This window comes from Lepidochelys olivacea (assembly GCF_965140295.1).
Source record: "Lepidochelys olivacea isolate rLepOli2 genome assembly, chromosome: 2".
In the NCBI taxonomy this organism is placed as follows: domain Eukaryota; kingdom Metazoa; phylum Chordata; order Testudines; family Cheloniidae; genus Lepidochelys; species Lepidochelys olivacea.
The window spans coordinates 147,377,578-147,393,116 of NC_140412.1; the positions used below are offsets into that span (position 1 = coordinate 147,377,578).

Sequence of the window (15,539 nt, forward strand, 5' to 3'; positions counted from 1 at the left end):
ATCAGATGTCCCACTGTGGCATAGCATCTCACACTTGTGCTTAGGTGCTTTATGCGGCCTCACTTCGAACCCATGGCCACAGGCTTTCTTGTACACCTCTCTATGAAATCTGCATTCCTAGTGGCCATTATGTCTGCTTGGAGAGCAGGAAAGAGAGGGGCTCTAGTGGCATACCCCTATTTACAATCTTTTTCAAATATAAGGTTACATTATAACCACACCCCAAGTTCCTACTGATTTCAGATTTCTATATAAACCAGTTTATCCACCTCCCAGCTTTTTTTTTTTCCAAAACTGCACTGGAACAAAAGGGAGGCGACACTGGATGTCAGGAGAGCCCTAGCTTTCTATTTGGGTAGAACTAAGACCTTCAGGAAATCTCCTAGACTATTTCTTCCCATTGCAGACAGATCTAAGGGATCCTCAATCTCTAAACAAAGACTCTCTAGGTGGATATCGGATTGCATTACCTATTGCTACCTCGCTCATGACCTTCATTCTTTTTCTGGACTTCAAATTCACTCCACGAGATCTCTCTCCACTTCCATAGCCTTCGTCAAGAACATTCTGGTCACAAAAATATGCAGAGCAGTGACTTGGACATCTGCTCATATATTTGCTGAACATTGTGCAGTCACCCATAACTCCGCATCCAATGCCATATTTGGCTACACTGTCTTATCCTCAATACTAGACTCGACTGAAGCTCCACCACTCCATTAGGGGTACAGAGTCACCTAGAGTGGAGTGGCCCTAGGGACTTTACTTGAAGAAGAGAGGGTTACTTACCTTGTCAGTAACTGTGGTTCTTAGATACGTGTCTCTGTTTGTGCTCCACTACCTGCCCTCCTCCCCTCTGCTTTCTAGTTCTTACCAATGAGCTCTGCAGTAAAGAAGGAACTGAGGATGGTTTGCCCATGTGGCGTTATGTAGCCCTGATGCAGGGCACAAGACTGGGAGAGAACATCTTCAGGTTGAACAAACATTGCTATCTAAAATCTTTGTTCTGAGGTGTAGGGCGTGAATACACTTAGTGTGGCGAACCCTTAGGAACACACATCTAGAAGAACCAGAGTTATTACACAAGGTGAGTAATGCTCTCTTTTGTGAACTTTAGGTACTACAAAGCAGTGACCTACAAAATGATTCTAATAATAAAATATACCCTGCAGATAAAGGAATATGTGTTTTGTGTTCTATTTGAATAATACTTTTTTCTACTTAAAAATTTAAGAAAATTCAGAAACAAAAGGTTGTTTAACTTGAGTTGTGGTTTATCTCCATCAAACTTTAAGATTCAGGAAACACAAAATTAGGGATTGAACTTCAACTGTTTTTTTCTTGTATTATATCATCACAAAAATCACACCATAGCCTTAACGTCAACCAAAATATGGAATAACTTTTGTTTTCTGTTTAATATGTATATATTGAACATTTCCTTATTACACTTGTGTTTTAACTTACAAAATGAGTTAGCAGTTTTCCTTCCAAACAGTATCAAAAGGAGTATCAGCAAAAACAAAAATTCCAAAACAACATCATTCTATGGGGAGAATGTACTTTCTGCAAGTATGTTACTGCAAATATAGAAAGTAAAACACATAACTGAATATTTCTTCATATGTGGGATACTTTGCAGGCAGTACAGATATGAAAATCAGGGAAAATAAACCTTTTTCTAGGGAAGTTTATATACAAAAATATTTTATCCAATCTTTTAAAATCTACAAGCTGAATAAAATTTTCCCATTAGGAATTTTGCATTATGAACAACTAAGATAAAACATAACTCCTTGCTGTAGGGAAGAAACTCTGCATTTTCACACCTGGCCTGATGACTTTGTCTCAATTACCATATATACTCGATCATAAGCAGGTTTGTTTATAAGCTGACACCGCCCCCCTCCCCCCAAGATGGATAAGTAAAAATGGAAAATTTTTATGACCCATTTATAAGCCGACCCTATAATTCAGGGATTGGCAAACTTTGGCTCCTGGGCCATCAGGATAAGCCGCTGGTGGGCCGAGACTGTTTGTTTACCCCGAGCATCTGCAGGCATGGAGGTAAGCCTAAGTAAACAAAGTGTCCCAGCCCACCGACGGCTTACCCTGATGGGCTGGGACAGCAACTGGTGGGGAAATTTTGGGGGGCGGAGGGAGAGAAGCTGGGGGTCGGGGAGTAACCCCTGTGACCACCCCCCACACGACCCCACCCCTAGTCCGGGACCCCCACAGTCTCCCCATCCCATCCCTTCCCACCTTAGCTGGGGCGGGCCAGGGAAGAATGTCTCTGGCCTGGCTGGAGCTGCTCTCATAGACTGGGTGGCGCAGCTGCAGCCTGCTTTGGCGGGCTGGGCTGGGCGATGCGGCCGCACTCTGCCAGCCCCAGAGCTGCAGCTGCTTCGGAAGCTGGGGGGAGAGCATCGTTGCCAGAAGCAGAGAGACTCTGGCCCCGCCTCCTCCCTTCTGCCTTTGCTGGCTGTGCTGCCTCTCCTTGCCCCTTCTGTTGGGGGGAAGGGGTGTGTCCCACCTCTCCCTCTCTATACCTGTTCATTAGCCGACCCCCTTCTCTGATGCTTCCCTTTTTTACTAAAAAAAAATTTGGTTTATGAATGAGTATATACTTTGATTAGTATCACAATTAAATTAAAAATGGCACTTCTTTTCCTTTTAATTAAATGTAATTTTTTTATTATAAGGGGTACTATAACTTTTAATAATAAAAGCAATTAACAATAGAGTATGATATGTTGTGAACATTATATATTAAAATTTTAAAGCTTGAAGTTTAATTCAAAATTTTCAATTTGTAGTTTGGAATTGGGGATGGGTGTGATTTTTATAAAGATACAAAATACGATTTGTCTTGTTTTATGAATTGTAGTTGAAGGTTAATTCTTACCTGTGTCTCCTTTATAAGGTTTGATGGGGAGGAACTGCAACTACATTAAAAAATATTTATTATTTCTGATTACCTTATGAAAAACCCAGCTGCTGAAAACTTTTATTTTTCTTTGTCCTAGAATCATAGATTCAAGCTTGAAAGGGATTATTATTATCATCATCTAATCTGAAAAATCAGTAAAAAGCATACTGGTTTGGAAGCTTTTTGTACTAGTCTACCAAGGAGTTTCTAAACCTGTAAGGTCATGAGCTATTGAACATTTAAAATGTGGTTGTCAGTGTATTAAAAGTTTGGTCATGTTGTTTTACTTTATAAAAATTGACAGTTTCACATCTCAAAAAAAAGTTACTGTCTGATGTTTGTTCTGCGCGGGTGGAAAGTTCTATTGTCCACTGAAAATAGTAAACTATGTAAAAAGTACTCATTTTAAAATAAATTGAATGTCCATCCCTTAAGATTGAAAAGATAACATTACAAATGTAATCCAAGTGTGAACTAATACAGTGCTGTATTTCTAAATCTGCATGCAAATAGCTCCAGACCCTTTGGTGCTGTGCTTAGTTTTCTTAAGTTTCCGCACTGGTGATAACTGACGGTTGTGTTGTCTGATTTCACTGCCTGCTGTTCAAAAACCTGTGCCTATCAGTGAAACTGACAGAATTCAGATAGATTTCCCCCTGCTGCTGCTTAGGTAAAGTTTGAACAGTACAATCATTCAAGCTGTTCACTGGAGAGTAGGACTCAAAAACAGAGGCTGAGTTGAATGCATTCTTTTGCAGTACTGGAAAGCTGAGGGGTGAAACAGGGCACTCCCAATCCAACTATGTAGCAGCTAGTGGGCTCTGGGATGGGAGAGAATATTCCTTCTACTTTCTAGAAGCCAAAGCTTGTGACGAGAGGCAAAGGGAGGCTTCAAATTCAGTCATCTTCTAGCCAGAGTCTAATGGAAAGATGGAGCCTGGTGAGGGTCCAGGGACATTTCCCTGGCAGAAGTCCCAGCAGTTTCATTTTGTCCCAGCAGCTTGGGAGCATGGTGGCTGGCTTATCACCTGTGCATTGCCTGTAAATCTTTCCTTCCTCCATCTTTTGTGTCATACGTTGAGTAGTAGGTTTAATGATATCTATAACTTGTCACTGTGGAATCGTTACTCAACACAGAGCTCTGGCATTTAGTGGAGGTTCACTGTTGGTGAATTAAGTCTGAATGTTGCTGGAGTACGCTTAGATCTAGGTGACAGGGCTTGAAAAGCTCACCAGTATACGAGTGGATGTTTGTGAGGTGGAAAAATGCGTGATTCGAAGAAGGAGATGTTCATAAGAATGGTGGGAGGAGATTCTGGGAGGGAGGGAAGGAAGGAAGAAAGACAGGAAATACGAGGGAGGAGGTAGAGGACACAAAGTAGGGAAAGATGAGAGTGGGAAGAAAAGAAAAATGATAGTGGAAACTGCTCAAGAAAAGATAAATCATGATCTGAAATAGGAAAGTGGAGTGAAACCAGGAAGGGAAAGAAGTTGTAAAAGAAGCAGAAAAGATGTGGTAAGTTACATTTTAAAAAAAAAAGACATTATTTGACAATATTACATTTAAGTGTGGGTACTCAAACGTGCACAACTGTTTTGCTTGAAGTGTTGGGCCACGTGATGTGGCAGCACATTTACTTTTCACATAGGTAACTAAACTTTGTCCTTGAACTGAAACATATTGTTTTTTCTCCGGTCCCCCCCCAAGTTCTGTACTGTGGTTTCATCTTACAGCTATGCCAGAGGTTTTGTCTACACTAGAGATACTTGATGTAGTAACTACAATTTGAACTCACAGTACGTCTATAACACATTTTACTTCCAGTAGTGACAGTTGTCATACCACTGCTTTGTGCAGTGGAGTTCAGAAGGATTTAGTAGGCCAGAAGACATGTACCTTTTTCTCCAACTTTGTGCTACTATCAGTAGTGCTACTCAGAGAAAACTATCATACTGGTGTACTGCCAGCTAGTCTGAAGCCAGTGTTTGGTTGCTGGTGGCCATCTGAGGAGATAAGGAGGATCAGGACCAGTTGAACTGTCACTCTCAAGACTTTAGTATATAAAAATATGATTAGCTGAGAGGCGTATTACCTTGAGCAGCACAGAGATACTTTAGAGACTTAAGGCCTACGACAATAGCAGCTCTGGCTTGAGGCTGAAAATGTATCTATTCTGTAGTAATCTACACAGAATTCTTAGTGCTTGCACTTCTAAGCTGCCCTAAATGCTACAAGATAGCACAGAGGCAACTTACGCAGTGTGAAATAGAAAAATAACTGCTCTCTTAAACTGGTGGATCAGAGGGATGAAGAGCTGCACTGCAGTGTGTCAGTGGTGTTGCTGAGATCTTCGTGGGATCCCATCATCCAGACATGGCAGTGGAGATGGCAGCTGAGATTTTGTCAGGAAGGAGGGGAATACTGACAAAACTTTCTGTACTAGATATGCAGGTTTGATTATACTATGGACAGATTGGAGCTGTTTTTTCAAGCTTTGAGGCCAGAGAGAGTTTTCTGAGTTGTTACGAATGTTGCCATTAGTGTTTTGGTAAGCAAGCGGAGTGGAAGTATCCCCTTTTGTACTTGCTTTGCCATTTCCCACTCTGCTCTGCCTTCAGTTTTCCCTACCTTCCTGACATTATCAACAGCTGCCAGGCCCAGCACTTCTAATCTGGTTGTTCTGTAATTTCCAAACTTTCATAGATTCTAAGACGAGGAGGGACCACTGTGATCATCTAGTCTGACCTGTATGATGCAGGTCACAGAACTTCCCCAAAATAATTCCTAAAGGATATCTTTTTGTTTTTTTTAAATCCATCTTGGCTTCCAAATCTTGACTTTTTCCTTAACTCTTTTCTCCCTTTTGATGCATGAGCTGCTGTTCCTAGTTAAGATTGAAGTGCCTCGGTCAGTCTACATGTTGTTTGGCTGAGCCATATGTCAGGTACAGACTCAAAATGGTGGATAAACAGGGAAGATTATTGTAGTTATACAGTAGCCACAATTTAAATTCTTCCAATTTAATGCCTACAAAACAGTCCTAGGCATATAATGGTAACAAAGGGATGACACATGAAAGTAAGGGAGAGAGAGCTATATTTCCTATCCTGATAGTTGCCAAACCCAAAGTAAAGTTTTGGAAATCTAGCAGAGATACCAATTTTAAGACTTACTTTCCACAATCCTCGGTTGGATGTCTGAAACATTTCAGAAACCAATTTTTCAAACCTTGCAGTCATATTATGGGGGAAATACATGATTTCCCTCCACAGATACATAGGAGCTCACACTACCTTGCCGTTCATGGAACTGGTCCTCATATCCATGTGAATAACTCTAGCACAGATTTATCAATCTTTGCCCTGACTCTCAAATTGCCTTTTTTCTTGCTGTGCTTTGCCCTTCACAAAGCAGTTTGTGTGCTGTCTGTGTATAGTAAGTGACCATTAGTCCAGTTACACTGACCACCCTTTTCCTCTCCACTTTGTACCCACAACAGGATTGTTGAAGGGGATATCTTTTTACATGAGTAAACTTTGACATGATTTTCTACAGAGCCTCATGGTTGACAGAGTTGAAGGCTTTGGTCAAATTGATAAAGGCCATATACAGCTCCTGGTGGTGTTGACATTTTTCCTGGATCTGCCTGGCTGCGCAAATCATGGTGGTGATGCCTCTTGATGGTCCAAGGTCACACTGGGACTCTGGAAGTACTTCCTCTGCAAGAGGGAGCAGGCGATTCAGTAAGATTCTAGCAAGAATCTTCCCAACAATGGAGAGGAGGGCAATGCCTCTATAGTTGCCACAGATGGCCCTATCTCCCGTTTTGAAAATGATGACTATGTTTACATTACGTAAGTCAGTAGGGATTTCTTTAGTGTGCCAGATTTTGAGCAGCAGCAAATGAAGCTTGTTAGTCAGTGTTTCCTCCTCATATTCTGTACTTCAGCTGGTATTCCATCAGGACCTGATGCTTTTTGGTTCTTTATTTGCTTAATTGCTTTGCGGACCTCTTCAGGTGTTGGTGGGTTGGCAAGAGTTTCCCGGATTGGGTGCTGAATGATGGAGTTGATGGTGTTGTCAGTCACAGTCTATTCTCAATTTAGAAACTTTTGATAGTGTTTCTTGCAGTGCTTTTTGATGGGTTCGTTATCTTTAAGAAAGATACTACCATCTTCAGATCTTGGTGGTGTAAGGCCACATGAGCTTGGTCTGTAAAGGTCTTTGTCTCGCCAAAAAAGCTCCGTATATCATGTCTGTCAATGAATGATTGGATTTCTTGTACTTTGTCCTCCCATCAGTCGTTTTTGATTTCTCGGGTCCTCCTTTGAACTTCAGCTTTGTGCTGATGGAAAGAGCTTTGCTTCAGACTGGATAATAGATGGTTTTGCCAGATGCAGAAAGCTTTTCTCTTCTGGTCCAAAAGGGCTGTGATCTCAATGTTCTTGGCCGCCATCAAGACTTTGATGACAAATAGCAAGGCCGATGGATTCCTCATAAGTCTCATGGATGGTCTGTTTTAGGGCTTCCCAGTCTTCTTAGACACTTGTGTTTGTCATTTCAAGGGGTGCATATAGTCAGTTTTTCACTGAGGAGTTCTTGGTAGTTCTCTTGGCACACTGTGGATTGAAGTCTTTGGACGTTGTATTGCCATATGTATGGTTTAGATTGCTTTCTATGTTTTGATGCAATCTTGATGAACATGACTGACCTCAACAGGCGGTGGTCAGTCCATTAATTGTTGGCTCCTCTCATGATGTGGGTGATTTGGACATCTCTTAGAGCCTGTGTTCTTACAATGACTTAGTCTAGGAGGTGCCATTGTTTTGAGCGGGAGTGTTGCCAAGTTGTTTTGTACTTGTTGCTTTGTCTGAAGATGGTTTTTGTGATCACAAGGTTGTGCTCTGCTCATTTGCTGATTAGAAGGATGTCATTGGAATTGGTCTTGCCCACTCTTTTTTTCATAGAGCTACTCCATACATTAGAATCTTGGCCAACTCTTGCGTTAAAGTCCCCTAAGAGGATTACCTTATCTGTTTTTGGAATAGATGACTGACAAATCTATCAAGGTCAACGTAGAAGGATTCTTTCGGTTCTTCTTCAGCATTAAATGTTGGTGCATATGCACTGATTATGGTGGCAAATGACTTATTGACCAGTTGGATACAGCGGGTCCTAAGGTGCTTGTTAATGCCAATGGGGACCCCCTGGGGGGCCACGAGCAGGTAACAGAGTGTCCGCCAAAATAAATCAGCAAGCAGGGCTGGCATTAAATTCGCTGGGACCCAGGGCAAAGAGCTGAAGCTGAAGCCCCACCTCCCGGGGATGAAGCCAAAGCCCAAGCAACTTAGCTTCTTGGGGACCTGGGAAACTGCCCTGCTTGCTACCCCCTGCCACCAGCCCTAGCTTTTAATCTGCTGGATATGCAGAAAAACAGTTGCTGTGGCACAGGTGAGTTGTGGAATTTTTATAGCATGTTGCAGTGGCCTCAGAAAGAAAAAGGTTGAGAACCCCTGGTCTAGGTCACTGTAAAAAGTATTTGTAATGATCGTCTTGTCTTTCTGAGCATGCCACTTATTTAATATATATGGTTTGAATAGCTGATTACTGCTTAAGAAATGAGCATGTTTAAAAATTATCTTTGTACTTATGCATACATAGTGTATTATTGTTGACTTAAACATATTAAGAACACAAGAATGGCCATACTGGGTCAGACCAAAGGTCCATCTAGCCCAGCGTCCTGTCCTCCAACAGTGGCTAATGCCAGGTGCACCAGAGGGAATGAACAGAACAGACAATCATCAAGTGATCCATTCCCTATTGCTCATTCCCAGCCTCTGGCAAAAAGGAATTATACTAAGGAATGCTTTTTAAAAATGAAAGGCTTGCAATTTGCTAAGTTTAAAAATATACAAGCTTATTTCATCCTAAATCATAAGAAGCTGATGTTTTCATTTTAGAGTAAAGCATGAGCTAATAACTCCTACAAATGTTACCTAACTTTAAATATTCTTAAATGTGTGTTTAAAAACAAACCCATAGGTTTATCTCTTTCACAAGGCGGGTGGGGGAATAAGTTAATATACTTCATTAGCTGAAAACTGTAGTAAGGAACTTTTTTTGCCCTTTTTTCTTTCAGATCTTTCATAAAAGAAAGTAGATTAGGCAGAGTTTGTGTATCTGAAATGTTTAAGCTGTAAATTTCTGGGACACTGGCCATTTTGATCACATGCCTCTATGTCATAGTATGTATTGCTTTTTTTTTTTTGGCGCTGGAGGGTGGATTAAAGGAAATTAAAAATCATCCTTACATGACCCTTGCTTCAACCTCAACTGTGTAGAGGTTATCTTTCCATAACAAAGTGCACACACCTGCAGAGATAGAATTGGAAGACAAGACCCACAGCTTTAGAATACACCCCTTTCTGCCACTTGTTTTGACCACTTCTCTGTTTAGCAATGGAAGGACCTCTTTTAATGTTCTAAGCTGCAATATGCTCGTGCAAATTTTTTACCCACTCTTGCTCCAGTGAATTCAATGACAAAAAATTCCATGGATTGGAAATCAGTATTTTTGCCTATTACACCCCAAACCACCCACAACAAAAATAGCTGTTAACCTTATTTAATCACAACCCGATTTCTTCAATTAATAAAGCAGCTGCATGAGTTTTCAAGGAGATACATATATGTAAATCTGGAGGGTTAAAAAAGTCAAATGACACCCAGATTTGAATTTTTTACTTTAGGCTAAATTCTAAATGACCTGTAACATTATCAAACAATTTGAGTTTTCTTCATACTTCTTAAAAACATTCCCTTTTATCTTCAGAATAATTTTAGCAATTTTCTGACTAAACCAGTCTTCTAAGCAAGAGTTAGTGTGACTGAAATATGTCTCTGATTAGGGCTGTCAATTAGTCGCAGTCAACTCATGCGATTAACACAAAAAAATTAGTTGCAGTTTTAATTGCACTGTTAAACAATAGAGTACCAATTGAAATTTATTAAAATGTATTAAATATTTTGGATGCTTTCTACATTTTCAAATATATTGATTTCAGTTACCACAGAGAATACAAAGTGTACCATATTCACTTTATATTATTTTTATTACAAATATTTGCACTGTAAAAATGATAAAAGAAATAGTATTTTTCAGTTCACCTCATACAAGTACCATAGTGCAATCTCTTTATCATGAAAGTACAACTTACAAATATAGAGTTTTGCTGTTGTTACATGACTGCACTCAAAAACAAAACCATGTAAAACTTCAGAGCCTACAAGTCCACTCAGTCTGACTTCTTGTTCAGCTAATTGCTAAGAGAAACAAATTTGTTTGCATTTACAGGAGATAATGCAGCTCGCTTCTTATTTAGTGTCACCTGAAAGTGAGAACAGAGGTTTGCATGACATTTTTGTAGCCAGCATCATAAGGTATTTACGTCCCAGATATGCTAAACATTCAAATGCCCCTTCATACTTTGGCCACCATTCCAGAGAACATGCTTCCATGCTGATGACGCTCGTTAATTAAATTTGTGACTGAACTCCTTGGGGGAGAATTGTCTGTTTCCTGCTCTGTTTTACACCTGCATTCTGCCACATATTTCATGTTATAGCAGTCTTGGATGATGACCTAGCATGTTGAATACTTTAACTGCAGGTTTGACTAAACGCATAGAAGGTACCAATGTGAGATTTCTAAAGATAGCTACAGCACTCGACCCAAGATTTAAGAATCTGAAGTGCTTTCCAAAAGCTGATCAGGATGGGGTGTGGAGCATGCTTTCAGAAGTCTTAAAAGAGCAGCACTCTCATATGGAAACTACAGAACCCAAACCACCAAAAAAGAAAATCAGCCTTCTGCTGGTGATATCTGACTAAGATGATGAAATTGAACATGTGTTGGTCTGCACTGCTTTGGATCATTATTGAGCAGAACCCATCATCAGTGTGGACACGTCCTCTGGAATGGTGGGTGAAGCATGAAGGAACATACGAATCTTTAGCACATCTGGCACATAAGTATCTTGCAACACCAGCTACCACAGTGCCATGTGAACGCATGCTTTCACTTTCAGGTGACATTGTAAACAAGAAGCTAGCAGCATTACCTCCTGCAAATATAAACAAACTTGTTTGTCTGAGTGATTGGCTGAACAAGGAGTAGGATTGAGTGCACTTGAAGCTCTAAAATTTTATATTTGTTTTGTTTTTGAGTGCATTTATATAACAAAAAAAATTACCTTTGTTAATTGCGCTTTCACGGTAAAGAGATTGCACTTCGGTACTTGTGTGAGGTCAATTGAAAAATACTATTTCTTTTATCATTTTTACAGTTCAAATATTTGTAATAAAAATAATATACAGGGAGTACTGTACACTTTATTCTGTGTTGTAATTGAAATCAATATATTTGAAAATGTGAAAAACATCCAAAAATGTTTATATAAATAGTATTCTATTATTTCACAGCGCAATTAATCGCAATTAATTTTTTTAATCGCTTGGCAGCCATATCTCTGATAGAACATGGCTGCAACTTTAACTATAGAGACACTACTATCTCTTCTTCATATAAGACAGGAGTGGCAAACGTATTGCCTGCCCAAAGGACCCACAGCTCCTGTAGAAATTAACAAAGGAATCTGCCTATAGCTCTGCCACGGTATAAAAGGGTTGGGAGGGAGTTAAAGTCAAAGTGGATGGAGTGGAAGAGTGAGATAATGACTGAGCCCCTACCCTACCTCCCTCCGCATCAGTGCCAAAATGCCCCTCAGCTTTGGCTTAGGACAGGGTCCTTCCCAGGGCTCGCTGCCCACGTGGGTCACCCCTTGTCTCTTTCCCTCACCCCACTCAATTCCTGCTGCCACCAATCTCCCAGCACTGGGATCAGAAGAACCTTCTTTCCAGACTTCTCCCTCATTGCCATTGCTGAAGGGCCTCATACTACTAAGCACAAGGAAAAGGACGTTTTTAGTACTACTACTACTACGCTCCCACCTTCATCCAGGAACCAGAACCTGGCAGGCAGAGAGGAGGAGGAAGAGTGGGGAGAAGAATCAACAAACTGGGTAGGGCAGAGGAACGAGAGGGTAGGAAAAAGGGGCTATGGTGGAAAGGAAGTTGATTAGAAGAAGAGGACACAAGGCTGGGGGGAGAATGCCAAAGTGAGGTTGGGTGGGGAGGTGTTGTGAATGTCCAAAGTGGGACAATGGGTAGGGAAAAGAGGGGACATTCACATAAAGAATGGAAGTCATGGGGTGAAGAAAGGAGGTTTCAGAAATACAAAGGGTTTCTTGTGAAAAGTCTTTAAATCTGGTATTTTACTTGGCTAGCTAAAGGATGCTGCACTCAGAAGACTGCAGAATTTTCTTCCTAGTGAAATTTTTACACTCAGCCCAAAACTGAGAAGGTGCAGAACAAATTTAACATGCCTGTAAGGCAAATAGAAAATAACTGTTTTCATATAAGCAATGAAAACTCCCTGAAAAAATCGAATTTCTGGATATTGGTCCTTATTTTGCAATTTAGTGTTTGGAGCAGCTGCACTGTTCGGCCCGTTGTGTATGCAGTAGATCTTGCTGTGGTACATCATTAGAAGAATTTTAATACTTTATGCAGTTCTGAACTTCAGTAACTCTCTTTTTTGTTTTACTTTTTAGGTGTATTAAACTTCAATCCGGATGCAGCTGATTTCATTCCAAGAGAGAGAGAGACTCCTGATGTAAATTGGAGAAGTCTGGGTAGATTGGAATCCAATAGGAATCAGAACAGAAATGATACTCTACCACTTCCTAGTCAGTCTTCTGATAGAGGCACAGACTATGTAAGCTTTTCCACAAAGCAACACAGCTTTTATAGTCCAGAAAGCCAGTACTGTAGCCAGCAAGATTTTCTCCAGCTTGCTAGTACCAGTAAACCGCATAAGAATCCTAGTTTTCAAAGCCAGCGATGGCACAGATCTAGAAGTGATAGGACATATACAAGAAACCGGATAAGGCAATCATCTGATGGTACAACCAACATGACAATTGTAGATACCACATTAATACCAAGGTGGAGAGTCAATCCTAAAGAATACAATGACTTTTGCTCTTCAGAGAGTGACAAGGAGGTATCTAGTGCAGATAATAGAGGGGCAAAGCCAAAGAAAACACACGTGATGCCTGTATCTGGAAGAGGCCTCAAAGAGAAGGGGAAGCAGTTACATGAGCGGGATAAGAGAGTGACATCTAAACAGCAGGATGGTATGTTTGAAAACATACCATCTCTGGATCTGACTCAGTCTGACTCTTCAGAAGCATCTTTTGGCAAAGCATTGTACGATGGATATGCTGGCAATAGTGATGAACAAAGAAGATATCCATTTGCGAACAAGAAATACTCCAGGAAGTCCATGTGGAGTAAACCCCAGTTAGGTAAAGAAATCCAGAAAAAACAAGATACTCACCGCAGTAAAAATACAAAAGCAGTTAAGAAGCCGCCTCTTACTTATACTCAAAAAGATAAAATTAGTGAGAGGAGCAAAGAATCAGGTGTTCACAACAATGATCAAAACTTAGGGGAATCAGTCAAATGTGGTGGAAGACCGCTTCACCTGCAGGTGGGACACACAACCTCCCTTCACTGCAATTGGACTCGGTATTGGAAAAAGCAGAGTAATGTACCAAGGAACAAGGAAACTCATACAGGTAAGTTTCCTGGACTGGTTTAGACCTTCAAATTAACGGTCTGGTCCTGTGAGATGAACAGTTTCAACAGATATTGATGTTTGTTGGTTGAAGATTGTTGGCATTTCACAGGAGTTGCTGAACACCTCACAGGGTCTGTTTCAAAGGATGCAAAGGATATTTAACATTCCTGTATTATATTTAAATGCATCTGTTTGCTATGTGTCTGGTGATTTTCCATAATTCCCACTTCATTATAGAAAGGTGGCAGCCTTTTCACAGGTTTTGTTTAAAGCTGAATTTTGCATCTTTTGTAAATCAGACTTCAAAATGGAAGTCACGTCAGGGACAAGAGTAGAATTGGGGGGAAAACGTGAAGTGATTTGAACAAGTGTTCTAAAGCTGGAGCATACTTAAATGAAATTATTGTCAAAGTTGCAAAAGTTTTCTAATGTTTTGTTGCACACAGAGAGGAGCCAATTAAGGGATGAGTAAAATGAAACTCCTATTGTTGGACTCCCCTTGTTGAGATCAAGCATATGGTACCAATAATATGTAATATTGGAAATACAAAAAAAGATATTATGCCTTAGTTTTGAAACAGTGGAGTGGAAAGGTGTGGCACTGACCATCAATAAGTAGATCACCAGCACAGTGTTCAGACTTTGTAGTGGAACTTGTGGAATGTCTTCAGTTCCAGGCTTTGGAACTCAAACAGATGTGGAGGGGACTGACTACCCTCCAAAACCACAACACTGATTTCTATTTTTCATCTAAAGAAATAGCTCCTTCACTCAGGCCTGGCCTACACTACAAAGATAGGTTGGATGTTACTGTGCATCGACTTACATGTGTGTATGTCTAAACTCAAATTTGATTGCTACCTGTGTATGCGCCCTCGTAAGGGTGACATATTAACACCCCTGCCCAAATGGCATTGAGCCATGCTTGACATACTGTGATTGATGCAGAGCGAGTGTAAATGCTGTGTGACCTATCTTGACCCTAACTGTCCTTCAGCAGCTGTCCAACAATGATCGCTCTGGTCACAATTGTGAACTCCACTGCTCAGGGGTCACAGAGACCGGAAGCCATGTCTCCCCGCCTTTTAAATCCTCATCAATTCTTTAAAATGCCTTTCGGCAGTTTTCCCTCATTGTGTACAGCTGCTCAACCGACCATGTCGACTCCATGTGTGTCTGCCTGCAGTAGACATGAGGTATTGGATCTCCTAGACGTATGGGGAGAAGAGGCTGTGTAGGCAGAGCTATGGACTAGTCATAGAGACATGGATATGTATGAAAACATTACATAGGGGATGCAGGTAGCAGCAGCAGTGCCGCAGGAAAGCAAAGATGCTGCAGCAGGTATACTACAAGGCCATGGAGGCCGACAATTGAGCTGATGCCAAGCTGCACACCTGTTGCTTTTACTACGAGTTACATGCAATACTTGGCAGAGAACCCAGCAGCATCTGCAGACCACTGTGGATACCTTAGAGGAGCCTGAGACAGAGACCCATGTGATCAACAGCGAGGTGGAGATGGGAGACGTTGTAGGGGAATCCAGCTATGCTGCGAGCCATGTACTTCCAATACTCCATCACAGACTTGCCAGTCCTGCCAGCTGAGCACAGAGAAACCTGATGAAGTTAGCCAGACGCAGGTATTGACTCTTCATTGTTTTCCTTGTATGAGACGAGGTAGCAGTATACCAACCAGATAGTTGTCTGCTTCTCAATCCCCTGTATGGTTAGGTGGTGGTGGTGGCGGCGGCGGCGGCAGTGGCATGCAGAGCAGTTCATAGGAATGCTCTCAGGAAGATACAAAGAAATCTTCATGAAGACTTCATGGATGTACTCTGCAATCCCCTCCTGGAGGATTCTAGGAGTGGCTGCCTTATTTATTCCTCAATGGTAGGTCAGTTT

General features: G+C 41.1%; 1 protein-coding gene across 2 annotated transcripts in view; it reads left to right on the forward strand.

Moving 5' to 3' along the window:
• Positions 1-15,539, forward strand: part of NFX1 (nuclear transcription factor, X-box binding 1) — a 229,281-nt gene that overhangs the window by 6,739 nt on the left and 207,003 nt on the right. For both annotated transcript variants that reach the window (XM_084619772.1, XM_084619773.1), the window contains exon 2: positions 12,605-13,633. In XM_084619772.1, the coding sequence (XP_084475898.1) occupies positions 12,605-13,633 (1,029 nt within the window). The remainder of the gene's footprint in view (positions 1-12,604; positions 13,634-15,539) is intronic.